The sequence below is a fragment of the Oncorhynchus mykiss genome, chromosome 31 (genome assembly GCF_013265735.2).
Source record: "Oncorhynchus mykiss isolate Arlee chromosome 31, USDA_OmykA_1.1, whole genome shotgun sequence".
NCBI lineage: Eukaryota > Metazoa > Chordata > Actinopteri > Salmoniformes > Salmonidae > Oncorhynchus > Oncorhynchus mykiss.
In genome coordinates, this window is record NC_050571.1 from 13,574,475 (window position 1) to 13,600,114 (window position 25,640).

Consider the following 25,640-nt stretch of genomic DNA (forward strand, 5'->3'; position numbering starts at 1 on the left):
TACCTGTATTGGCTGTATTTACCTGTAGAGACTGCAGTTACCTGTAGAGACTGTAGTTTCCTGTAGAGACTGTAGTTACCTGTAGAGACTGTATTTACCTGTAGAGACTTCAGTTACCTGTAGAGACTGTAGTTACAAGTAGAGACTGTAGTTACCTGTAGAGACTGTAGTTACCTGTAGAGGCTGTAGTTACCTGTAGAGACTGTAGTTACCTGTAGAGACTGTAGTTATCTGTAGCGACTGTAGTTATCTGTAGAGAATGTAGTTACCTGTAGAGACTGTAGTTATCTGTAGAGACTGTAGTTACCAGTAGACACTGTAGTTACCTGTAGAGACTGTAGTTACCTGTAGACACTGTAGTTATCTGTAGAGACTGTAGTTACCTGTAGACACTGTAGTTACCTGTAGAGACTGTAGTTACCAGTAGACACTGTAGTTACCTGTAGAGACTGTAGTTACCTGTAGGGACTGTAGTTTCCTGTAGAGACAGTAGTTACCACTAGACACTGTAGTTAGCTGTAGAGACTGTAGTTACCTGTAGACACTGTAGAGACTGTAGTTACCTGTAGACACTGTAGTTACCTGTAGAGACTGTAGTTACCTGTTGACACTGTAGTTACCTGTAGAGACTGTAGTTACCAGTAGACACTGTAGTTACCTGTAGAGACTGTAGTTACCTGTAGGGACTGTAGTTTCCTGTAGAGACAGTAGTTACCACTAGACACTGTAGTTAGCTGTAGAGACTGTAGTTACCTGTAGACACTGTAGAGACTGTAGTTACCTGTAGACACTGTAGTTACCTGTAGAGACTGCAGTTACCTGTAGAGAGTGCATTTACCTGTAGAGACTGTAGTTACCTGTAGAGACTGTAGTTACCTGTAGAGACTGCAGTTAGCTGTAGAGACTGTATTGACCTGTATTGACTGTATTTACCTGTATTGACTGTATTTACCTGTATTGGCTGTATTTACCTGTAGAGACTGCAGTTACCTGTAGAGACTGTAGTTTCCTGTAGAGACTGTAGTTACCTGTAGAGACTGTATTTACCTGTAGAGACTTCAGTTACCTGTAGAGACTGTAGTTACATGTAGAGACCGTAGTTGCATGTAGATACTGTAGTTACATGTAGAGGCTGTAGTTACCTGTAGACACTGTAGTTATCTGTAGAGACTGTAGTTACCTGTAGAGACTGTAGTTACCTGTAGAGACTGTAGTTATCTGTAGAGACTGTAGTTACAAGTAGAGACTGTAGTTACCTGTAGAGACTGTAGTTACCTGTAGAGGCTGTAGTTACCTGTAGAGACTGTAGTTACCTGTAGAGACTGTAGTTATCTGTAGCGACTGTAGTTATCTGTAGAGAATGTAGTTACCTGTAGAGACTGTAGTTATCTGTAGCGACTGTAGTTATCTGTAGAGACTGTAGTTACCTGTAGAGACTGTAGTTACAAGTAGAGACTGTAGTTACCTGTAGAGACTGTAGTTATCTGTAGAGACTGTAGTTACCTGTAGAGACTGTAGTTACAAGTAGAGACTGTAGTTACCTGTAGAGACTGTAGTTATCTGTAGAGACTGTAGTTACCTGTAGAGACTGTAGTTACAAGTAGAGACTGTAGTTACCTGTAGAGACTGTAGTTATCTGTAGAGACTGTAGTTACCTGTAGAGACTGTAGTTACCTGTAGAGACTGTAGTTACCTGTAGAGACTGTAGTTACCTGTAGAGACTGTAGTTACCTGTAGAGGCCGTAGTTACCTGTAGACACTGTAGTTAGCTGTAGAGACTGTAGTTACCTGTAGAGACTGTAGAGACTGTAGTTACCTGTAGAGACTGTAGTTACCTGTAGAGACTGTAGTTACCTGTAGAGACTGTAGAGACTGTAGTTACCTGTAGAGACTGTAGTTACCTGTAGAGACTGTAGAGACTGTAGTTACCTGTAGAGACTGTAGTTACCTGTAGAGACTGTAGTTACCTGTAGAGACTGCAGTAGTGGCTGCAGGGTGTGCTGTCCCCTCTCAGGCTCTCCCGTCAGGACTAACAACCATCCCAGCAGTACTGAAGCCTCGAACCCCTCCTCCTCGTTGATACCTCCCCCCGTCTGTACAGCCTGCTGGGCACAGGGCAGGGCCTTCACCAGGGCGCCGTGTTGCTGGTACACACAGGCCAAGCCCAGACACAGGTCCCTCTGGGTCTTAAGGTCCTCACCCCGCTCCGCAATGGCCAGAGCCTGCTGAAGATACACCACGATCTGGGCGGGGAGAAGAGACGTCCCTTCTTTCCATCGCGGATTCAGACGCACCTATGGAAAATGTACATGTTAAACATTTAAAGAACGATATGTTATTTTGAATTTTTTGGTTTGTGTGTCCGATATTTCCAATGTGTCTGTTGTATACTTTGTATCAATATGTCAATATGTGATGGCCTAACAAACAAACCGTAGCCTACCGAGTTCCTGCTGAACAATTCTATCCTGTGGAAGGCGTCCTGTAGTGAGTGCTCCTGTCCAGAGTCAAGGCTGAGTGATGCCAGGGCCAGGTAGGGCATGTATTTACGGTGGTAGAGCCGGGACAGGAGCCAGTTGAGGTCCAGGGGGGCGATGGGGCGCCCCTCCTCAGCAGACAGGGTAACGGTGAGGAACTGGAGGCGCTCCACGAAGGGCAGGGCGTCATCTATCTTTCTATATTAATAATCGTACAAATAATAACTATATATTTGATTTATAACAAACTTTTCACAGATATATTGAAACAAAGGACACCGAGTGTGTCCAACATGGCACCCTATTCACTATATAGTGCACCATATTTGACCAGAGCACTATGGGACCTGCTCAAAAGAATTGCACTATATAGGGAATTGGATGCCATTTGGGAGCATTGACAACACAGACAACACCAACCTAAGGAGGAGGAAGAGGCTGGCGGTGAGGTAACAGACCCGTGCCTCCAGGTGTTTGTCCCCTTCCACCACAGACCTCCGCAGCACCAGCATCAGCAGCTCAAACTCATCCAGGGAGGTGAAGGTGTGTCTGGGGAGACAGAGGAGCAGAGCACTGGCCTTCTCCAGGGTCGGGGGCAGCTTGTTGGCCATCTTCTGTTTGAGGTAGATGGCTGTGAGGTTGGTGTAGAGGGCGATGAGGAGAGGGAGGTCAGAGAAACCATCAACAGAGACGCCAAGGGCTTCCTCGTAATACACACGGGCCTGGGAGAGAGGGATGGGAGATTAACATTTAAGTTAATTTACATATGTGTGCTCTTAAATGAACTTTTAGTGCTCTTATGTGCTCTTAAATTAACATATTATGCATGTGTGTTTGTGTGTGTATGCGTAAATGTGTGTGTGCATGTGTACATACTCCAGTGTTCCTCCCTTCTGCCCTACCTGGGAGTACTTGAGCTTCTTGGCGCAGAGCCTCCCCAGTAGGAAGCATGCCCGTCGGTGTGCCCAGGCCATGCCCGTTCTCTTAGCCCCCTCCCTGACAATCTCCAGATGGCCCAGTAACTCATCCTCACTCTGTCCTGAGAATGTCAGCCACAGGAAGGAGTGGTTTAGGTCATAGAGGGGCAGGAAGTCCTCCTGGAGGAGAGGAGAGGAGAAGAAGAGAGGAGAGGAGAGGAGAGGAGAGGAGAGGAGAGGAGAGGAGAGGATGGAAAATTAATATAATAGATTACTTTATTGACAATCAACAGTGAATTAAAAAACAAACACAACTATACAAACCAGACGCAAACCCCTAAATCTCTTCAATTTCAAAACAGTGGTTCTTTGACCTCTCACCTGGAAGTGAGGCATGTTGAGCAGAGTCAGGGTTGGGTCACAGACCTCTGACTCCACCCCTTCCCAGCTCCCCTCCTCCAGGAAAAGGGGTGGGTCTTCCTGGAACTCATTCATCTCTCTGAAGGTGTCGTCCAGACTGAAGGACAGCAACTCCCCGTCACCGCCACGCCCCAAAGCATTCTGGGAGGCGTAGAAGGAGGGGCGGGGCGAGGAGTGAGAGAGAGAGGGGCGGGGGGAGGAGTGGTAGGGGGGTGTAGCGTCACTCTTCTCTGAGATGATGGACTGCCGGGCGCTGACGGGGGGCTTATGCTCTGAGAGAGAAAGATATGAACCCTGAATGTAAAGGTTTCGGTACACTGGATATGAAAATCCATGTACTGTACATTAGAAATGTAGCTATGAAACTTCCTTGACTCTCCTAGCAGTTCAGCTTGGTGCTGCAATATGTGCCTGTTCAACAAATTAATAAAATATTATCTCCCTTGTCATGGGCGCAACTTTGGTTTGATAGATCACATTCCAATGGTAAAGCTGCCATTTCTGAATGGGCGTCCCCAGTGAAAGTTACGTCCCTGTCCCATGTAAAATGAAATGTGAGCAAAAACTGAAACAGTATTAGTTTCCTTCTCTCCTCCTAAACAGGGAAGAAAAGTAAAGAGTTTGACTATGTACAGAGTTACCCTTTTAGTGTTCTGGCCTGCTTATTCTGTTGTTTCCAAAACATCTACAGCTGTCAGGGAGAAAAGGTTCTTGGCTTTGACTGAGACAGAAGGATATATCGACCTCTACACAATCTTCTACCATTCAGCTGAGGTTGTATTAACAATCTGATAAACAACGTATTAACTTTCATAAATATCTTATTTCCTTGTTAATAGATGACGTATTACTAACCTTGTTTTGGTTGGTTTCTGATGTACGTAAAGTCAGACTGATCCAGTCTATCTGCAGGAAGAAATATATATTTAACAGCTGTTTCACATACAGTGGTCCTTCGTTTAAATGTTGCTTGGTAATGCAGCACAGACTGTGGGCTCACGTAGAATTCTATGGCACATTATTTAACTGTCAGCCATTGTTGCCATTTATGCTAGTTAATGCTAGTTTGACCACCAGAGGGCGTCTTTGAGAAGCTAAGTTATTGAAATGAAATGGGGCTGTAGGCCTAAGGGTCCTCTGTACTGCAGCTGTTTTAGCGTAACTTACCTATTGATAAAGCATACAGTACAGGTCTTTAAATACAGTCAAGCAGCACTCAGTATAACACAGTTGTTCCCTACCGACAATAGTCTGACAGTACTCAGTATAACACAGTTGTTCCCTACCGACAATAGTCTGACAGTACTCAGTATAACACAGTTGTTCCCTACCTACAGTAGTCTGACAGTACTCAGTATAACACAGTGGTTCCCTACCTACAGTAGTCTGACAGTACTCAGTATAACACAGTGGTTCCCTACCTACAGTAGTCTGACAGTACTCAGTATAACACAGTGGTTCCCTACCTACAGTAGTCTGACAGTACTCAGTATAACACAGTGGTTCCCTACCTACAGTAGTCTGACAGTACTCAGTATAACACAGTGGTTCCCTACCTACAATAGTCTGACAGTACTCAGTAATTCCCTTTACTGTATAGACTGAGGGATCCTCTCCTACCTAGTCTGTAGACAGTACTGATGTCAGAGGAGAAGAGTCTCTCTAGGAGGCCGCTGTCTCTGGGTTCACTACTGCAGGGGTTAATCTGGGCCATTGACGCACGTTCCTCCTCACTCAGAAACACCAGTTGTCTGTCTCTGACAAGGAGGGAGAGAGAGCGAGAGTGAGAGGGCAGAGAGAGGGAGTGGAGAGAGACAAAGAAAGCATTATCACCCACATGACTGCTCTCAACCACCCCTCCATCCCTCCACCCTTCCATCTCTCTATCCCTCCATCCAACCCTCCATACCTCCACCCTTCCATCTCTCTATCCTCCATCCAACCCTCCATACCTCCATCCTTCCATCCCCCCACCCCTCCATCTCTCTACACCTCACTCCCTTTACCCCTACACCCCTCTGCAACCATTTATCCTTCCATCCCTGCCCTCTTCATCTCTCTTCTCCTCCATCCCCCCACCTCTCCATCTCTCTACTCATCCATCCCCCCATCCCCCCACCCCTCCATCTCTCTTCTCCTTCATCCCCCCACCTCTCCATCTCTCTACTCATCCATCCCCCCATCCCCCCACCCCTCCATCTCTCTACTCCTCCATCCCCCCACCCCTCCATCTCTCTACTCCTCCATCCCCCCATCCCCCCACCCCTCCATCTCTCTACTCCTCCATCCCCCCACCCCTCCATCTCTCTACTCCTCTACTCCTCCATCCCCCCATCACCCCACCCACCCCTCCATCTCTCTACTCCTCCTTCCCCCCACCCCTCCATCTCTCTACTCCTCTACTCCTCTATCCCCCATCCCTCCATCTCTCTACTCCTCCATCCCCCCACCCCTCCAACTCTCTACTCCTCCATCCCCCCACCCCTCCATCTCTCTACTCCTCCATCCCCCACCCCTCCATCTCTCTACTCCTCCATCCCCCGCCCCTCCATCTCTCTACTCCTCCATCCCCCACACCTCCATCTCTCTACTCCTCCATCCCCCCACCCCTCCACCTGAAGCCTCTACTATTAACAACAGATAAACAGATAGACCAGGTAAATGTGAACATGACACATTGTCCACTGTCCTAACTGTTCCTAGAAGACTGAGTTGAGGGGTGAATAAATACAAGTTTTGAAAGAAAATAGATATTTTGAAAATTAGATTGTGCACAAATAATTTGGGAACACATAATTGTGGAATTTTTTTTTTTATTTGTGTTAAAAATAACTGTTTTCAGCAAAACTATTATAAATTCATAATATTATTCACAGTGGTTTGGTATTGTAATACTGTTGTCAAATCAAATCAAATCAAATCTTATTTGTCACATACACATGGTTAGCAGATGTTAATGCGAGTGTAGCGAAATGCATGTGCTTCTAGTTCCGACATTGCAGTAATAACCAACGAGTAATCTAACCTATAGCCCTCACAGTGGTTTGGTATTGTAATGCTGTTATCTATAGCCCTCACAGTGGTTTGGTATTGTAATGCTGTCATCTATAGCCCTCACAGTGGTTTGGTATTGTAATGCTGTTATCTATAGCCCTCACAGTGGTTTGGTATTGTGATACTGTTGTCTATAGCCCTCACAGTGGTTTGGTATTGTAATGCTGTCATCTATAGCCCTCACAGTGGTTTGGTATTGTAATGCTGTTATCTATAGCCCTCACAGTGGTTTGGTATTGTAATGCTGTTATCTATAGCCCTCACAGTGGTTTGGTATTGTAATGCTGTTATCTATAGCCCTCACAGTGGTTTGGTATTGTAATGCTGTTATCTATAGCCCTCACAGTGGTTTGGTATTGTAATGCTGTCATCTATAGCCCTCACAGTGGTTTGGTATTGTAATGCTGTTATGTATAGCCTTCACAGTGGTTTTGGTATTGTAATACTGTTATGTATAGCCCTCACAGTGGTTTGGTATTGTAATGCTGTTATGTATAACCCTCACAGTGGTATGGTATTGTAATGATGTTATGTATAGCCTTCACAGTGGTTTTGGTATTGTAATACTGTCATGTATAGCTCTCACAGTGGTTTGGTGTTGTAATACTGTCATGTATAGCTCTCACAGTGGTTTGGTATTGTAATGCTTTTATGTATAGCCCTCACAGTGGTATGGTATTGTAATACTGTCATGTATAGCCCTCACAGTGGTTTGGTATTGTAATGCTGTTATCTATAGCCCTCACAGTGGTTTGGTATTGTAATGCTGTTGTGCCATCAAACCCCTGCAACTTATCCAGAACGCTGAAGCCCACCTGGTTCTCTCATGTCACCCCGCTCCTCCACACACTGCAATGGCTTCCAGTTGAAGCTCACATCCACTACAAGATCATGGTGCTTTCCTACAGACCAGCAAGAGGAACTGCCCCTCCCTATGCTCAAACCCTACACCCCATCCCGAGCTCTCAGTTCTGCCGCATCTGGTCTCTTGGCCTTCCTACCCTATGGGAGGGCAGGTCCCGCTCAGCCCAGTACAAGCTCTTCTCCGTCCTGGCACCGTAGTGGTGGAACCAGCTTCCCCTGAAGCTAGGACAACATTCCCTGCCCAACTTCCAAAACCCCCTGAAACTCTGCCTCCTCAATGAGTATCTTAAATAATCCCCCTCCTCACCTCGACCCCCCCACTTCTAGCTCTGACTTTGCTGACAGCTACTTTATTGAGGAAAAGTGTATTTAATATGCATGTGATGTGTGGTTGTCCCACCTAGCTATCTTAAGATGAATGCACTAACTGCAAGTTGCTCTGGATAAGAGTGTCTGCTAAATGACTAAACATTTCACATTTAAATGTATTGCTCTTACGGGGGTTTGGCGTTGAGTGGCTTGACGTGAGCCTTGTGTACGAAGCCGGTGTTTCCTGTAGAGCAGTGTGTTCCTATGAACAGGTCCAGACCTCGGAGTAGCATCCCCTGTATCTCAATCAGGTCACCTCGACTCAGCTGGAGCTCATCAGATCCTACTGGGTTGTGGTCCACTACAACCTCACAGGATCCGGTTACTGCAGGGGGAGGGGAGAGGAGAGGGGGTTGGAGGAAATACCTAGTATGTGTAATGAACACTGGCCATGGCATGAGTGTAGTGTGCTGTAGAACCCTGTAGGTTCCTGCCCTCACCTATAGGGTGATGGAGCTGTCATCTATCTGAAGGGTTAGGTTTAGGGTTAGGGTTAGATTTAGGGTTAGGTTTAGGGTAAGGGCCTCACCTATAGGGTGATGAAACTGTCATCTATCTGAAGGGTTAGGCTTAGGGTAAGGGCCTCACCTATAGGGTGGTCAAATTGTCCTCTCTCTGAAGGGTTAGGTTTAGGGTAAGGGCCTCACCTACAGGGTGGTCAAACTGTCCTCTCTCTGAAGGGTTAGGTTTAGAGTTAGGTTTAGGGTTAGATTTAGGGTTAGGTTTAGGGTAAGGGCCTCACCTACAGGGTGGTCAAACTGTCCTCTCTCTGAAGGGTTAGGTTTAGAGTTAGGTTTAGGGTTAGATTTAGGGTTAGGTTTAGGGTAAGGGCCTCACCTATAGGGTGGTCAAACTGTCCTCTCTCTGAAGGGTTAGGTTTAGGGTTAGTTTTAGGGTTAGGTTTAGGACTAGGTTTAGGGTTAGGTTTAGGTTTAGGGTTAGGTTTAGGGTAAGGGCCTCACCTATAGGGTGGTCAAACTGTCCTCTCTCTGAAGGGTTAGATTTAGGGTTAGGTTTAGGGTAAGGGCCTCACCTATAGGGTGATCAAACTGTCCTCTCTCTGAAGGGTTAGGTTTAGGGTTAGATTTAGGGTTAGGTTTAGGACTATGTTTAGGGTTAGATTTAGGGTTAGGTTTAGGGTAAGGGCCTCACCTATAGGGTGGTCAAATTGTCCTCTTTCTGAAGGGGAGCATCCGGCACAGTCAGAGTACTTCCTCAGAAACCACCTACACAAACAGGAAACACATTAGCTTGGGACAAAATGGCTGCCATATTTCCCTACTAAATATAAGGCGAGAGGAAATACCAGTGTGAAAATGAAGGATAGAGGTTGATAGCTTAGAGGATGACTGAGTATGTCACTGTGTCATGTTATAAGGTCTACATACATCATAGGATGTAATGTGACTTACTGGTAGAAGGGGTATGGGTTAGGGTAGAGACTAGGTAACTCACTGGTAGAAGGGATATGGCAGCGGCTGCATGGTGTTGACAGGCACTAGTCCGTGTTGTCCGGTGGAGAGAAGGGTGCCCTCCCAGTGACTGTCCTGCCCCGTGTCTCTAACCATCAGCAAATCGTTACGTCTGAAACACAACTCCTCTTCCTCATCACTATGCTCACCACTGCTCACCAGCGCCTTGGCGAAGAACGAACCTGGGGGAGAGAGATACATACAGGTAAATAACACGCAACGAACACCACACCAGATGCAGGTTTCTGTAAAGAATGAACATTCTACTGAACTAATGGGATATTTTCATGGAACTGAGGCTCTGTCCTACGTCACAGAATACTGTTTTAAAAATCCATTCTCAACATACACATGCCTTCACTGGCTATTGATTCCTCTCAGCCATTAGGGAGAACAGTACTTCCTCTTAAAAGAGCATGTCTACAATGGAAATGCAGTGTAGGAAAATACCTCTCTAAAGTATGCTGAGTTAATGGCTGACAAATTGTAAAGTGAAAAGGGGCACTGTGGTTTTTGCTGTTTTACTTGATCTCTGAACATACAGAACACGTCATCAGTTAAAGTGTAGCTCTATGTCATTTCTAGGTATCTGGAACAACTTCTGAAATACCATGAAAATGTCCCTTCAGTTCAGTGGTTGAGTAATAGGTTGACATTTTATGCTTCTGTTCTTCTCTGAGGGGAGTGTAATGTAAACTGATGTTGATGATGAAGGTCAGGAAAGTAGAGCACATAAGCTGTCCATAAGGAGTTCGTAGAGTGTGTAAGGTCTTCATAACGTGTCCATTAGTAGTTTATAAACTGTTCATAAGATGTTTTAAATTTTTTAATTTAACCAGGTAGGCTAGTTGAGAACAAGTTCTCATTTACAACTGCGACCTGGCCAAGATAAAGCAAACCAGTTCCACACAAACAACACACATGGAATAAATAATAAATAAGTCAAGAACACAATAGAAAAAAAAGAACGTCTATATACAGTGTGTGCAAACGAAGCAGCGAAGTAATTACAATTTAGCAAATTAACACTTGAAGTGATGTCTATAAAGACTTCATAAGATGCTGATATGGTGTTCATAACCTGTCATAAGGAGTTCAAGTGTCCATCCCAAACCTTCTAAACTAGCAGTCCCAGGTAGTGTGGCCAGGTGTTGTTCATAATATGGTTATAACATGTCATAAGGTGTTCATAAGTTGTTCATAGGGTGTTTATAAAGAGTTTATAAGGTGTTCGTTCACCCTCCTGCAGCAGCAGTCCCAGGTAGAGTGTTGCCAGGTGTTCCTCGTCTACAGTCACAGTGATCTCCAAGTCCCTCAGCAGCTCAGTGTCCAGCCAGAACGACTGGTCACAGAGGAAATTCTCCAGGCACCGCGCCACATAGCCTGGACATACAAAATGTACATAGTATGTTCATAACATGTCATAAGGTGTTTATAACATGGCATATGCTGTTCATAAGGATCACCACACCACACAGCCTAGACACACAACGAAGTAAGAGGAAGTTGTCCCTACATCCTGATGTAAGGCCTGTTTTTTCCGGGTCGATTCGTTAGGATTGGGTGCGGGGACGCTGGTCCTAGATCTGTGCTTATTGGCAACTTCTAACCAGGCTGGACATAATAATCAGCTATCAGACTGTGTAAATGAGAGTTTCATCCATGTCAGGTAGACTAGGATAGTACAGCATACCCAGAGCCAGGTAGGTAGAGAACTTCCAGATCTCCTCTACAGTCTTGAAGGTGATGACAAAGCTGTCCTTCTCAGCGTGGACAGACAGCAGACGGGCAGACAGGTCCTGTATGGAGGCAGAAGAACCAAAGACATTGATGAAGGAGCAGAGAGGATGCAGAGAAGGTCACCTTTATGCTAAACCGACTCCTGGCCCCTACGACAGGGAGAAAATACTTTCAGCAGGACAACGGTTGGTACTGCACCTTTGGTCTAGGCGGGGTCATCGGTTTTGGCATGCCTTGACCTCTAACTTCTAACAACCGACCTAAGACCTGTGACTAACCTTGAAGAGCTGAATGACGTCCTGACTGTTGCTCTCGACGACCCTGAGTCTTGTACGGAGCGCCTCCTGTAGTTCAGAGTCAGGTATTACACCTGAGCACCGCCGACCGCTGAACACTAGAACCACGTCTACACACACACAAACACACACACAACACACAAACACACACACAACACACACACAAACGCACGTACACACGCACATATGCACACGGGCACACACACACACACTGTCAGTCTCATCATCAGACGGTAGGCGTATTGACTGATACTGTGATATTGTCATGTAGAGGTCAATATGTAGAGGTTAAGCTGTTTATGTGACTTTTCGCAGAAGGTAAGTGAGTGAATTTTAGAGCCATTCTCAGTGAGTGTATTACAGAGCTCATTGAGTGTATTACAGAGCTCAGTGAGTGTATTACAGAGCTCAGTGAGTGTATTACAGAGCTCATTGAGTGTATTACAGAGCTCAGTGAGTGTATTACAGAGCTCAGTGAGTGTATTACAGAGCTCATTGAGTGTATTACAGAGCTCAGTGAGTGTATTACAGAGCTCAGTGAGTGTATTACAGAGCTCAGTGAGTGTATTACAGAGCTCAGTGAGTGTATTACAGAGCTCAGTGAGTGTATTACAGAGCTCAGTGAGTGTATTACAGAGCTCAGTGAGTGTATTACAGAGCTCAGTGGGTGTATTATCAGTGAGCTCATTGAGTGTCTCAGTGTTAGACTAGGAATAACATATCTATTACAGCCTTGAGTGACTCTTAGTGGACGTTTAAAAGGGACCTTTAAACATTAGGTCCATTTAGTAGAGAGCTACACAGGAACCTGCTGGAGGAAAGTAACAGATTATCATAGAGTAGCTAAGTAGCTGTGTCTACTGCAACATTAATGTTAAGGGAAGATGAAGAGTCATCAGTTTTCTTGCAGGATGTTGACATACATACAGACAACATGAATGATAAAGTGATCATCTAGATGACTGTATAGAAAGAGACAGGATACAATAGAGATGCTGTGATAGCATCAACACCAACAGATCCACAATAAGCATCACACCACACAACCATGACCAGCAGCTGGTCAGCATAACCAGCAACACCACAACATTAGCAGTTAGCACATCCATAGCAGGAAAAGAGAGAGAAACACCCTGGCTGTCCCAAATGGCACCGTATGGGTCAAAAGTAGCACCTATGGGTAATCGGGTGCCATTTGGAACACATCCGAGTATCTGTGAGTAGAACAGTACCTGAGGAGAACCTCTCTCCCACAGCCAGTGACACGGTGCTTCCTCTGGTGAACGCCTCCTTCCTCGTCCAGTAACTGTCCAGCTCCGCCTCCCCTTCCCCAGACTCCACCCCCGGACCCTCCTCCTCCCCTGGAGAAACCAGGAAACAGAGGTCAGGTCAGAGGAACCCTCAGGAAGGAAAGGGGTGATACAGTTGTTTGGGGGTTGATTTTAAAAATAAACTTTTGTTTCAGCAACATGTGCTCTGTAAGCAAGTTCAAGATCATCCATCAACTTTGTTGTGTGACAACTATGAAGGGGGATGGAGACCAAATAGTGGACATGGCTACAAAACAACACCAGCATTTACCATCATTTAGTGTCCACATTGCTGCATTGTCTATCCTTCTGGAATGCAAACCAGTCAAGGTAACGAGACAAAGTGACAGAATTTGTGGTTTTTCTATGTTACTGTATGAGAGAACATTCACACTAAAGTTGCATATCTGCTGGTGTACAGTGTATTCTGTGATCCAGCTGATGAGGGTTTCAATAGTGATGAGTTTTTTCCTCCAGAACATCAACAGGACATGAAGAGTCTATCATAGCCCACACATCTATTACCGTACTGCAGCTCCCAGATGGTCTGTTACAATATAATGACCTGCTCTGGTTCTCCTGACAGGGCTTTGTGACTGGTGACGGCTTCACACACACGTGCTCACACACACACACACACAGACACACACACACACACACACACACACACACACACACACACACACACACACACACACACACACACACACACACGCACACACACAGAAACACACACACACAAAGGCTTTATGAGCGGCTGGGCTGGCTTCCCCATGTTGTTGTCCCATTGTCCCAAACACATCCTCAGTCTGGGACTGACCGGTGACCAGTGGCGTGACACAACAGCCTGAAAGAATCCTCCCAAACAGCCTGAAAGAATACTCCCAAACAGCCTGAAAGAATCCTCCCAAACAGCCTGAAAGAATACTCCCAAACAGCCTGAAAGAATACTCCCAAACAGCCTGAAAGAATACTCCCAAACAGCCTGAAAGAATCCTCCCAAACAGCCTGAAAGAATACTACCAAACAGCCTGAAAGAATCCTCCCAAACAGCCTGAAAGAATCCTCCCAAACAGCCTGAAAGAATACTCCAAAACAGCCTGAAAGAATCCTCCCAAACAGCCTGAAAGAATACTCCCAAACAGCCTGAAAGAATACTACCAAACAGCCTGAAAGAATACTCCCAAACAGCCTGAAAGAATCCTCCCAAACAGCCTGAAAGAATACTACCAAACAGCCTGAAAGAATACTACCAAACAGCCTGAAAGAATCCTCCCAAACAGCCTGAAAGAATACTACCAAACAGCCTGAAAGAATCCTCCCAAACAGCCTGAAAGAATACTCCCAAACAGCCTGAAAGAATCCTCCCAAACAGCCTGAAAGAATCCTCCCAAACAGCCTGAAAGAATCCTCCCAAACAGCCTGAAAGAATCCTCCCAAACAGCCTGAAAGAATCCTCCCAAACAGCCTGAAAGAATACTCCCAAACAGCCTGAAAGAATACTCCCAAACAGCCTGAAAGAATCCTCCCAAACAGCCTGAAAGAATACTACCAAACAGCCTGAAAGAATCCTCCCAAACAGCCTGAAAGAATCCTCCCAAACAGCCTGAAAGAATACTCCCAAACAGCCTGAAAGAATCCTCCCAAACAGCCTGAAAGAATCCTCCCAAACAGCCTGAAAGAATCCTCCCAAACAGCCTGAAAGAATACTACCAAACAGCCTGAAAGAATCCTCCCAAACAGCCTGAAAGAATCCTCCCAAACAGCCTGAAAGAATCCTCCCAAACAGCCTGAAAGAATACTACCAAAAAGCCTGAAAGAATACTCCCAAACAGCCTGAAAGAATACTCCCAAACAGCCTGAAAGAATCCTCCCAAACAGCCTGAAAGAATACTACCAAACAGCCTGAAAGAATCCTCCCAAACAGCCTGAAAGAATCCTCCCAAACAGCCTGAAAGAATACTACCAAACAGCCTGAAAGAATCCTCCCAAACAGCCTGAAAGAATCCTCCCGCTTAAACGACCACTGTTATGTTGTTTAGGCTACAGCGTAATACAATGTTTCATTGTTTGCTACAGTACAAATCCAGAAACACTCCAAATTAGTCTGGGAAATATAACTCATGCAGGACATGGGAAGGAGGAACATCATTGCGACAGAATCAGCTGGATGTTTTGTGAAGGTCATCGAAGGCTTTTTTACTGTACTCTACCTCGATTCCTAACATCATTTCCTGTGAAGTGCCCATTGGTTCCCGCTAGCGTGTACGGTGGTTCCCTCCATAGTGCATCCAGCTCAGCAGGGGAGATGTCTGGGAGGGGGGAAGGAGATAAGTGTGACACACATCAGTAAATGGTCGCTTTCCCCTGATCAGACGTTGCATGCATCAACCAATGGTTGCACGCCATGTCATCGACTGTACCTTCGGGCACCAGATTGCTATAGAATATGATGTGGTTAGCTGATAAAATACCTATCCAGGAGATTAGTCTAACACACATCTGTAAATGTCTGGGAGGGTGAAGGAGAATAGTGTAACACAAAGTAGTAAACACCATCAAGGGGTGCATGTCAATAGTCTAAAGTGGATTCCTCTCCTCATATCTCCATCAATACTCTGATGAGGAGAAGGATACCAGGAAGGACACATTTACTAGTCCTGAAGGAAAATTGTGTTGGTTGAAAATGTTGTATCACAAACAGGTCAAACAGCAAATAGTGAACAGTCTTTACAAGAAAAGCAGCTAGCCATCAGACATCGTAAGACAGCGCTTCCCAATCCTGGTCCTGGGGAGCCCAAGGGTTGCAAATGTTTGTTTTTGCCATAGCAGTATGGCCTTACCAGCCACACTGATCTAGAGACAGATACTAGCAATATGGCCTTATCAGCCACCCTGATCTAGAGACAGATACTAGCAGTATGGCCTTACCAGCCACACTGATCTAGAGACAGATACTAATATGGCCTTACCAGCCACACTGATCTAGAGACAGATACTAGCAATATGGCCTTATCAGCCACCCTGATCTAGAGACAGATACTAGCAGTATGGCCTTACCAGCCACACTGATCTAGAGACAGATACTAATATGGCCTTACCAGCCACACTGATCTAGAGACAGATACTAGCAATATGGCCTTACCAGCCACCCTGATCTAGAGACAGATACTAGCAATATGGCCTTACCAGCCACCCTGATCTAGAGACAGATACTAGCAGTATGGCCTTACCAGCCACACTGATCTAGAGACAGATACTAGCACTATGGCCTTACCAGCCACCCTGATCTAGAGACAGATACTAGCACTATGGCCTTACCAGCCACACTGATCTAGAGACAGATACTAGCAATATGGCCTTATCAGCCACCCTGATCTAGAGACAGATACTAGCAGTATGGCCTTACCAGCCACCCTGATCTAGAGACAGATACTAGCAGTATGGCCTTACCAGCCACCCTGATCTAGAGACAGATACTAGCAGTATGGCCTTACCAGCCACCCTGGTCTAGAGACAGATACTAGCACTATGGCCTTACCAGCCACCCTGATCTAGAGACAGATACTATCAGTATGGCCTTATCAGCCACCCTGATCACCCTGATCTAGAGACAGATACTAGCACTACACACCTGGTTCAAATAATCAAAGCTTGATGATGAGTTGATTATTAGATGTAGATGTGTGGTGCTAGGGCAAAATCCAAAACGTGCACCCCCTGGGGTCCAGGGACCAGGATTGGGAAAAGCTGTGGTAAGGGTTGACAGGGGACCGGAAACACAATGGCAAGAAGCAGAGAGGTCACACAATGACCCAGAGACAAACATCTGCACTGACATCATCAGCCAAAAACCCCACACATCACTGAGCGTTACCCATGAGACATCAGCTCAGCAAGACGAGAGAACAGTCAGACTAGAACACACTCAGACAAGGACAAGCATGCCCTGTAAACGGAACACAACAACGGTAAGCCTTTGTGTATTGTATACAAAACTGTATTGGTAAGCCACAGCTGACAGTCAATGTCAAAATTGTCTTCATGCTTTTGACCTTGTCGTAATACTGGTAATATTACCCAACATAGCAGAGAGACTCTCTCCACAGGACCAAGCATAAAGACAATACAATACACAATGATTGACTGGTCCGTTATGCTGCACTGAGACACAGAACACAACAAACTGCACAGTTTAGTAACAATATGACAGACAGGACTGCAACTACAGTACACACAACAAGCACAATCAAACACCACCTAACACAGCGTCACACTGACACACCATGCCCTGTACTATACTATACCTTCATGGGATAGCCTGTTACCCATATCATATAGATATACCTACAGCAGCAGTATCTGTCTGAACGAGTGAGATGCTGCTCTCTGTCTTCTCATGTCAGTGACCTACTAGCCTCAGCTACAGGCTGTGGGTACAGACGGCAGAGTGAAGTGGAACCAACCTGGGAAGAGAGGGCAGCGTTTGAGGAGCGGAGAGCAGCAGGAGGACGAGGAGGCCCGGAGAGGAGTGCAACAGCACCACGCCATGTGTACCAGCAGCTTACAGCTCCCAGAAATCAATGCTGCCAACAGCCGCAGCTCTCAGCACAGCTCTCAGCTACTAAGCATTCAGACTGACTGTCTGGTGGTCCGGCTCTGTCTGTCCTCAGAGACAGCTCTCTCTTTTTCTCTCCTGCTCTGATCTATCTCTCTCGTTCTGATCTCTCTCTCTCTCTCCTGCTCTGATCTATCTCTCTCGTTCTGATCTCTCTCTCTCTCTCTCCTGCTCTGATCTATCTCTCTCGTTCTGATCTCTCTCTCTCTCTCCTGCTCTGATCTATCTCTCTCGTTCTGATGTCTCTCTCTCTGTCTCTCCTGCTCTGATCTATCTCTCTCGTTCTGATCTCTCTCTCTCTCTTTCCTGCTCGGATCTATCTTTCTCACTTTCTCTTTTTCTGATTTCTCTCTCTCTCCTGTGTTGGATGTCTGATCTGTCACTTTCGTTCTCTCTCCAGTTAACTCTCTTTAGAGCTTCTTCCTGTACCCACACATCTCTCTCTCTCTCCCTCTCTCTCTCTCTCTCTCTCTCTCTCTCTCTCTCTCTCTCTCTCTCTCTCTCTCTCTCTCTCTCTCTCTCTCTCTCTCTCTCTCTCTCTCTCTCTCTCTCTCTCTCTCTCTCTCTCTCTCTCTCTCTCTCTCTCTCTCTCTCTCTCTCTCTCTCTCTCTCTCTCTCTCTCTCTCTCTCTCTCTCTCTCTCTCTCTCTCTCTCTCTCTCTCTCTCTCTCTCTCTCTCTCTCTCTCTCTCTCTCTCTCTCTCTCTCTCTCTAGCTGCTGCCCAGTCTGTGAATACACAAAGCACTCTTTTCTGATGGCATGTGTGAGTGGGGTGGTTAGTGAGAGAGAATGTGTGTGTGAGAGACCCCACTGTTTGTGCTGCTGAGACAGAGTAGTGCTGACCAACTGTAAGAGAATGCCAGCAGAGTGCAGCAGGCTACAAGGTCACTCTACAAGAGGTTACTGGGCACAGGTCTAAGATCAGCTTACCCTCCTCCACTCATAACCAGTAGAGGGGACAACACAAAACAAACCTTTCCCATAATCAGGGGAAACACCATCCTACTCTCTGCAAGGTCACCATAGTGACCAGGGCTCGTATTCACAAAGCGATGCTGATCTAGGAGTGCTGACTGGGGATCAGTTTAGTCTTTCAAATCATAATGAATACGATTTTATAGACAGGGGGAACCTGATCCTAGATCAGCTCTACTACTGAGACGCATCGTGAATACCCGCCCATAGGGTCAGGGATTGGGATCAGATGGGGAGTTCTGATTGGCTGAAAGCTTGAGTGCTGCACATTGTGGGAGGATGCTACACTGTTCAAAGGAAAAGCTTTGAAACACAAAGCTAGTGGCAACTAAGCTGCCACAAACTTAGGGTATTGAAACATCATCCTGAGATGTTTTGAAACATGACATGGTGTGTTGTAACTCTACTTAATCAAGAGTTGGTCAACACCATGCCAGGGACAGGGAGCACTAACAGAAAGGTTTAAAAAAACAATTTGATGTTTCGTATTTCCAATTCCTGTAAATGAGATTCACTTCTCTTGTTGTTTATTCCCTTTTCATATTGTTTATTCCCTTTTCATATTGTTTATTCCCTTCTCTTGTTGTTTATTCCCTTCTCTTGTTGTTTATTCCCTTCTCTTGTTGTTTATTCCCTTTTATTATTGTTTATTCCCTTTTCTTGTTGTTTATTCCCTTCTCTTATTGTTTATTCCCTTCTCTTGTTGTTTATTCCTATTTCTTATTGTTTATTCCCTTCTCTTATTGTTTATTCCCTTCTCTTGTTGTTTATTCCCTTTTATTATTGTTTATTCCCTTCTCTTGTTGTTTATTCCCTTATCTTGTTGTTTATTCCCTTCTCTTATTGTTTATTCCCTTCTCTTGTTGTTTATTCCCTTATCTTATTGTTTATTCCCTTTTATTATTGTTTATTCCCTTCTCTTATTGTTTATTCCCTTCTCTTGTTGTTTATTCCCTTATCTTGTTGTTTATTCCCTTCTCTTATTGTTTATTCCCTTCTCTTACTGTTTATTCCCTTCTCTTGTTGTTTATTCCCTTCTCTTGTTGTTTATTCCCTTCTCTTGTTGTTTATTCCCTTCTCTTATTGTTTATTCCCTTCTCTTGTTGTTTATTCCCTTCTCTTGTTGTTTATTCCCTTCTCTTATTGTTTATTCCCTTCTCTTGTTGTTTATTCCCTTCTCTTATTGTTTATTCCCTTCTCTTGTTGTTTATTCCCTTCTCTTGTTGTTTATTCCCTTCTCTTGTTGTTTATTCCCTTCTCTTGTTGTTTATTCCCTTCTCTTATTGTTTATTCCCTTCTCTTGTTGTTTATTCCCTTCTCTTGTTGTTTATTCCCTTCTCTTGTTGTTTATTCCCTTCTCTTGTTGTTTATTCCCTTATCTTGTTGTTTATTCTCTTGTTGTTTATTCCCTTCTCTTGTTGTTTATTCCCTTTTATTATTGTTTATTCCCTTCTCTTGTTGTTTATTCCCTTCTCTTGTTGTTTATTCCTATTTCTTATTGTTTATTCCCTTCTCTTATTGTTTATTCCCTTCTCTTGTTGTTTATTCCCTTTTATTATTGTTTATTCCCTTCTCTTGTTGTTTATTCCCTTATCTTGTTGTTTATTCTCTTGTTGTTTATTCCCTTTTATTATTGTTTATTCCCTTCTCTTGTTGTTTATTCCCTTCTCTTATTGTTTATTCCCTTCTCTTTTTGTTTATTCCCTTCTCTTGTTGTTTATTCCCTTCTCTTGTTGTTTATTCCCTTCTCTTGTTGTTTATTCCCTTCTCTTGTTGTTTACTCCTTTTTCTTATTGTTTATTCCCTTTTCTTGATGTTTATTCCCTTTTCTTATTGTTTATTGCCTTCTCTTGATGTTTATTCCCTTTTCTTATTGTTTATTCCCTTCTCTTGTTGTTTATTCCCTTTTCTTATTGTTTATTCCCTTCTCTTGATGTTTATTCCCTTCTCTTGATGTTTATTCCCTTCTCTTGTTGTTTATTCCCTTTTCTTATTGTTTATTCCCTTTTATTATTGTTTATTCCCTTCTCTTGTTGTTTATTCCCTTATCTTGTTGTTTATTCCCTTCTCTTGTTGTTTATTCCCTTCTCTTATTGTTTATTCCCTTCTCTTGTTGTTTATTCCCTTCTCTTATTGTTTATTCCCTTCTCTTGTTGTTTATTCCCTTCTCTTATTGTTTATTCCCTTCTCTTATTGTTTATTCCCTTCTCTTATTGTTTATTCCCTTCTCTTGTTGTTTATTCCCTTTTATTATTGTTTATTCCCTTCTCTTATTGTTTATTCCCTTCTCTTGTTGTTTATTCCCTTCTCTTGTTGTTTATTCCCTTCTCTTGTTGGTTATTCCCTTCTCTTATTGTTTATTCCCTTCTCTTATTGTTTATTCCCTTCTCTTATTGTTTATTCCCTTCTCTTATTGTTTATTCCCTTCTCTTATTGTTTATTCCCTTCTCTTGTTGTTTATTCCCTTTTATTATTGTTTATTCCCTTCTCTTATTGTTTATTCCCTTCTCTTGTTGTTTATTCCCTTCTCTTGTTGTTTATTCCCTTCTCTTGTTGTTTATTCCCTTCTCTTATTGTTTATTCCCTTTTATTATTGTTTATTCCCTTTTATTATTGTTTATTCCCTTCTCTTATTGTTTATTCCCTTCTCTTGTTGTTTATTCCCTTCTCTTGTTGTTTATTCCCTTCTCTTGTTGTTTATTCCCTTCTCTTATTGTTTATTCCCTTTTATTATTGTTTATTCCCTTTTATTATTGTTTATTCCCTTTTATTATTGTTTATTCCCTTCTCTTGTTGTTTATTCCCTTCTCTTGTTGTTTATTCCCTTCTCTTATTGTTTATTCCCTTCTCTTGTTGTTTTTTCCATTCTCTCATTGTTTATTCCCTTCTCTTGTTGTTTATTCCCTTCTCTTGTTGTTTATTCCCTTCTCTTGATGTTTATTCCCTTCTCTTGTTGTTTATTCCCCTTTCTTACTGTTTATTCCCTTCTCTTGTTGTTTATTCCCTTCTCTTGTTGTTTTTTCCATTCTCTCATTGTTTATTCCCTTCTCTTGTTGTTTATTCCCTTCTCTTGTTGTTTATTCCCTTCTCTTGTTGTTTATTCCCTTCTCTTGTTGTTTATTCCCTTCTCTTGTTGTTTATTCCCTTCTCTTGATGTTTATTCCCTTCTCTTGTTGTTTATTCCCTTCTCTTATTGTTTATTCCCTTTTATTATTGTTTATTCCCTTCTCTTGATGTTTATTCCCTTCTCTTGTTGGTTATTCCCTTCTCTTGATGTTTATTCCCTTCTCTTATTGTTTATTCCCTTTTCTTGATGTTTATTCCCTTCTCTTGTTGTCACGTTCTGACCTTGTTTTATTGACTCAAGTCCATGTTAAGTCTGTATATCACAAGTCTGAACAGGGCCCCATGTGCTCAGTGTAACAAGGGTGGTTCATCACAACAGTTAAGTCTGAAGACTGGCTGAGTCAGTGTTTTGGGCAGTGTTTTGACAAGCAGGAGACCCGGGTTCAAATTCATATTGTCACGCACATACCAGCTTTATGCTGTAAATGTTATCTCGGCTTTAAGTTGGACATGTTATCTCGGCTATAAGTTGGACATGTTATCTCGGCTATAAGTTGGACATTTTATCTCTGCCATAAGTTGAACATGTTATCTCTGCTATATGTTACCTTACTTAACCCTAAACATTTTGAAAGTAACATAATTTATAACCTCACAATGAGCCTGGCAGTTGTGGTATGAATTACTGCCATTGCCTACCCTAGGAAAAGTATTCAATTTCCTGTGTCCATTTGAACATATTTCAGCAAATTGTGGACGAATATGACAGCTCTGTCTATTAATCTCAATACATTTATAAAAATGTGTCACTGGAAATGAATGTATGAGAGAGACAGTCTGAAACATAATTTGTGTGATTTGATGTTGCCTTTTACATGATCTGAAACCCTCAAAAGGTGTTTTCACAAGTTCACAACTCTCTCTTAAATACCAGTGTTACCAGAGTGTTCCTTGTGATTCATTCAAATGTCTGCCACAGTACTGTTTCAGAGTACTTCTACTCTGTTTTAAACCACATTCTACTGTATGTATCAACACACATTGGGGTTTACATTCAAAGACAGCTTAGGTGCACTACTTTTCATGGTTTCAGTACACAATGATGGTATTTTGAGTCTCTCTATTTTAACAGTGCAGGGAAAGGAATGGGGTAGGTAGGGCATAACTAATCAAACCCTCATTGCCTACTTTCCACTTCTCTCTCCCTCTCTCTGTCATCCAGTATTTCCATGCTAAAGTGAAGAAAACGAGGACGAAGATGCTCCTTCTCTAGAAACAACACCGGTCACTCCATTGAGGCATCCACAATTCCCAAACGGCTCCCTATTCCCTATGTAGTACACTACTTTTGTCCAGAGCCTTATGGGTCTTGGTCAAAAGTAGTGCACTATATAGGGAATAAGGTGCAATTTAGGACGAAGGCCATGTCCTGATTGAATCAGTGTGTCTTGTGAGTCAGACAGCTGTAAACAGCCTGAGGCTCTTTACAGGAGAAACAACACTCTGTTTCCAGACACCGACAGACACATTACAGAGAAATCTAATAGAGCAGGTTTACTCCCAAATGGTACCCTATTCCCTATGTAGTGCACTACTTTAGACCAGAGCTCTATCTGGTCAAAAGCCCTATCGGCCCTGACCAAAAGTAGTGCACTACACTATAGGGAATAGAGAGGCCCCTGGAAGGCAGGCTCCTGAGCTCCTCATTACACAGGCTGGAGCACAGCATGTTGAAATGACAAACTGTTGTCCAACAGAGGATTTATACCCATATCTTCATCATCATGTCACAGACTGGATCATGCTCTGCTGGGGATTTTAATAGAACAAATCAATCATCTGATTATAATGCAGACTAAGTCACAATGCTCTCCAGACACCTTGGCTGCTGTTGATCTAGCTAGACGTTGTTACATTCAAAGATACGTTTGCAGAAATGCTTCGGAATTTATGTAAGGTGTTTCCGTACGTTGCTAAATGTTCTAATACATTCAATTTGATGACATCACAATGACACACTAACTCATTCTCATTCCGTGGCATTCTGTAATGGAACGTTGCTGCCAGCAGAACAGTAAACGTTCTAAACTACTCAAGAGGTTAACAGTTCATGGATGTCAATGAGGAGCAATGGAGAAGAGCAGAGTCAGAAAAACTGACACAGAGTTATTTTAAACTGCCCTCCACGTTAGCACCATTATTCTAATTGGGATTCGAGATCAATAGAATATCATTGTTACAGAACTTTTGATGCCATTATGAAGCCTAAGAACCTTCATAAACCTCAAACCTATATAGCTGGGCTATGGGTTCAACTGTAAGGCTGTGGGGTAAGCGTGTGTGAAATGAGTGTAAGTGAGGGACAGGGGTAACATGAGACAGACAGGGGGCTCTATGTTTAGCCTAACCCCCTGGAACAACACACGCCTGTGTGCCTGTGACTGAACTACAGCTGAGAGATCCCCTCACTACAGTATAGTGGCTATCACAGAGAAACACACACACACGTATCTACTGCAAATCATAGTCTAACGATCACACATTATCCATTGATCTCTTTAATTTGCTATGTCCTCAGATGGGAAGGAGAGAGAGAGAGAGAGAGAGAGAGAGAGAGAGAGAGAGAGAGGGAGAGACATAGAGAGAGAGAGAGAGAGAGAGAGAGAGAGAGAGAGAGAGACAGAGAGAGAGACAGAGAGAGAGACAGAGAGAGAGAGAGAGAGAGAGAGAGAGACAGAGACCACTGTAATTGTATGAAGCCATAATATAACATTTGAAATGTCTCTATTCCTTAGAAACTTTTGTGAGTGTAATGTTTACTGTTCATTTTTTATTTTTTATTTCACTGTCTATTACCTATTTCACTTGCTTGGCAATGTAAACATGTTTCCCATGCCAATAAAGCCCTTTGAACTGAATTAAGTTGAATTGAGAGAGAGTAGGACTAACACACACACACAGCATAAGTTCAAGACAAAGTGGAACTCAAACATACTCAATGAATACAGACAGATAGTTAGAGAGAAGAGTGTGTCTCACCTCTGTCCTGCTGTCTGTTCTCTCCTGTCACTTCATTCCTCATGAGGGTGGTAGTGGTGCAGTAGTCCAGTATAGTAGTCCCAGTGTGTCCTCAGTCTGTTCACTGCCCAGTGAGGGAAACTTCCCCATCGGCCAGGCTAAAGCCCAGTCACTCTGTTCCTGTCCCTGTTCCTGTGTTTGGCTAGAGCAACGGACAGCTGTGATTTCAGCCGTGAGAGAGTGTGTGACAGTGTGTGAGAAAGAGTGTGTGACAGTGTGTGAGAAAGAGTGTGTGACAGTGTGTGAGAAAGAGTGTGTTTGTGAGAAGAGACTGTGTGTATGTCAGGGGCAGCATGACTCTGACCACTGAGGAAGTACTGAAACTCCTCCCCCTCCACTAACTTCTATGGGACAGGGTTTCCACTAGATAACAGCAATAAACTCAGATTCCACGGTCACAACATCAAAACTGGCAGTAACAGAAACATTTGGGAAAAAAATCTACTTAATTTAAGATTAGGGTTAGGCATAAGGTTAGGGTTAGGCATAAGGTTAGCCGTGTGGTTAAGGTTAGGCATAAGCTTAGCCGTGTGGTTAAGGTTAGGGTTAAGGTTAGGCATAAGGTTAGCCGTGTGGTTAAGGTTAGGGTTAAGGTTAGGCATAAGGTTAGCCGTGTGGTTAAGGTTAGGGTTAAGGTTAGGCATAAGGTTAGCCGTGTGGTTAAGGTTAGGGTTAAGGTTGGCAGTGTGGTTAAGGTTAGGGTTAGGGTTAGGCATAAGGTTAGCCGTGTGGTTAAGGTTAGGGTTAGGGTTAGGCATAAGGTTAGCCGTGTGGTTAAGGTTAGGCATAAGGTTAGCCGTGTGGTTAAGGTTAGGCATAAGGTTAGCCGTGTGGTTAAGGTTAGGTAGGGTTAAGGTTGGCAGTGTGGTTAAGGTTAGGGTTAAGGTTGGCAGTGTGGTTAAGGTTAGCAGTGTGGTTAAGGTTAGGGTTAAGGTTAGCAGTTTGGTTAAGGTTAGGGTTAAGGTTAGCAGTGTGGTTAAGGTTA

General features: G+C 43.7%; 1 protein-coding gene across 4 annotated transcripts in view; it reads right to left on the bottom strand.

Moving 5' to 3' along the window:
• The window catches only part of sh3tc2 (SH3 domain and tetratricopeptide repeats 2), a 36,892-nt gene extending 11,942 nt beyond the window's left edge, over window positions 1-24,950 (bottom strand). For 2 of the 4 annotated variants that reach the window (XM_036969769.1, XM_036969767.1), the window contains exons 1-16: window positions 17,386-17,670; window positions 15,133-15,231; window positions 12,842-12,970; window positions 11,592-11,719; window positions 11,267-11,372; window positions 10,813-10,956; window positions 9,557-9,755; window positions 9,254-9,327; window positions 8,231-8,426; window positions 5,435-5,571; window positions 4,670-4,720; window positions 3,776-4,086; window positions 3,380-3,574; window positions 2,898-3,199; window positions 2,444-2,675; window positions 1,968-2,294 (exon numbers count right to left, since the gene is read on the bottom strand). In XM_036969769.1, the coding sequence (XP_036825664.1) occupies window positions 1,968-2,294; window positions 2,444-2,675; window positions 2,898-3,199; window positions 3,380-3,574; window positions 3,776-4,086; window positions 4,670-4,720; window positions 5,435-5,571; window positions 8,231-8,426; window positions 9,254-9,327; window positions 9,557-9,755; window positions 10,813-10,956; window positions 11,267-11,372; window positions 11,592-11,719; window positions 12,842-12,970; window positions 15,133-15,231; window positions 17,386-17,470 (2,715 nt within the window). In that variant the 5' untranslated portion in view covers window positions 17,471-17,670. Of the gene's footprint in view, window positions 1-1,967; window positions 2,295-2,443; window positions 2,676-2,897; window positions 3,200-3,379; window positions 3,575-3,775; window positions 4,087-4,669; window positions 4,721-5,434; window positions 5,572-8,230; window positions 8,427-9,253; window positions 9,328-9,556; window positions 9,756-10,812; window positions 10,957-11,266; window positions 11,373-11,591; window positions 11,720-12,841; window positions 12,971-15,132; window positions 15,232-17,226; window positions 17,671-24,616 lie in introns of those variants that run through there. The other 2 variants (XM_036969770.1, XM_036969768.1) reach the window with 2 other exon arrangements.
• Between the last annotated feature and the right edge of the window lie 690 nt (window positions 24,951-25,640).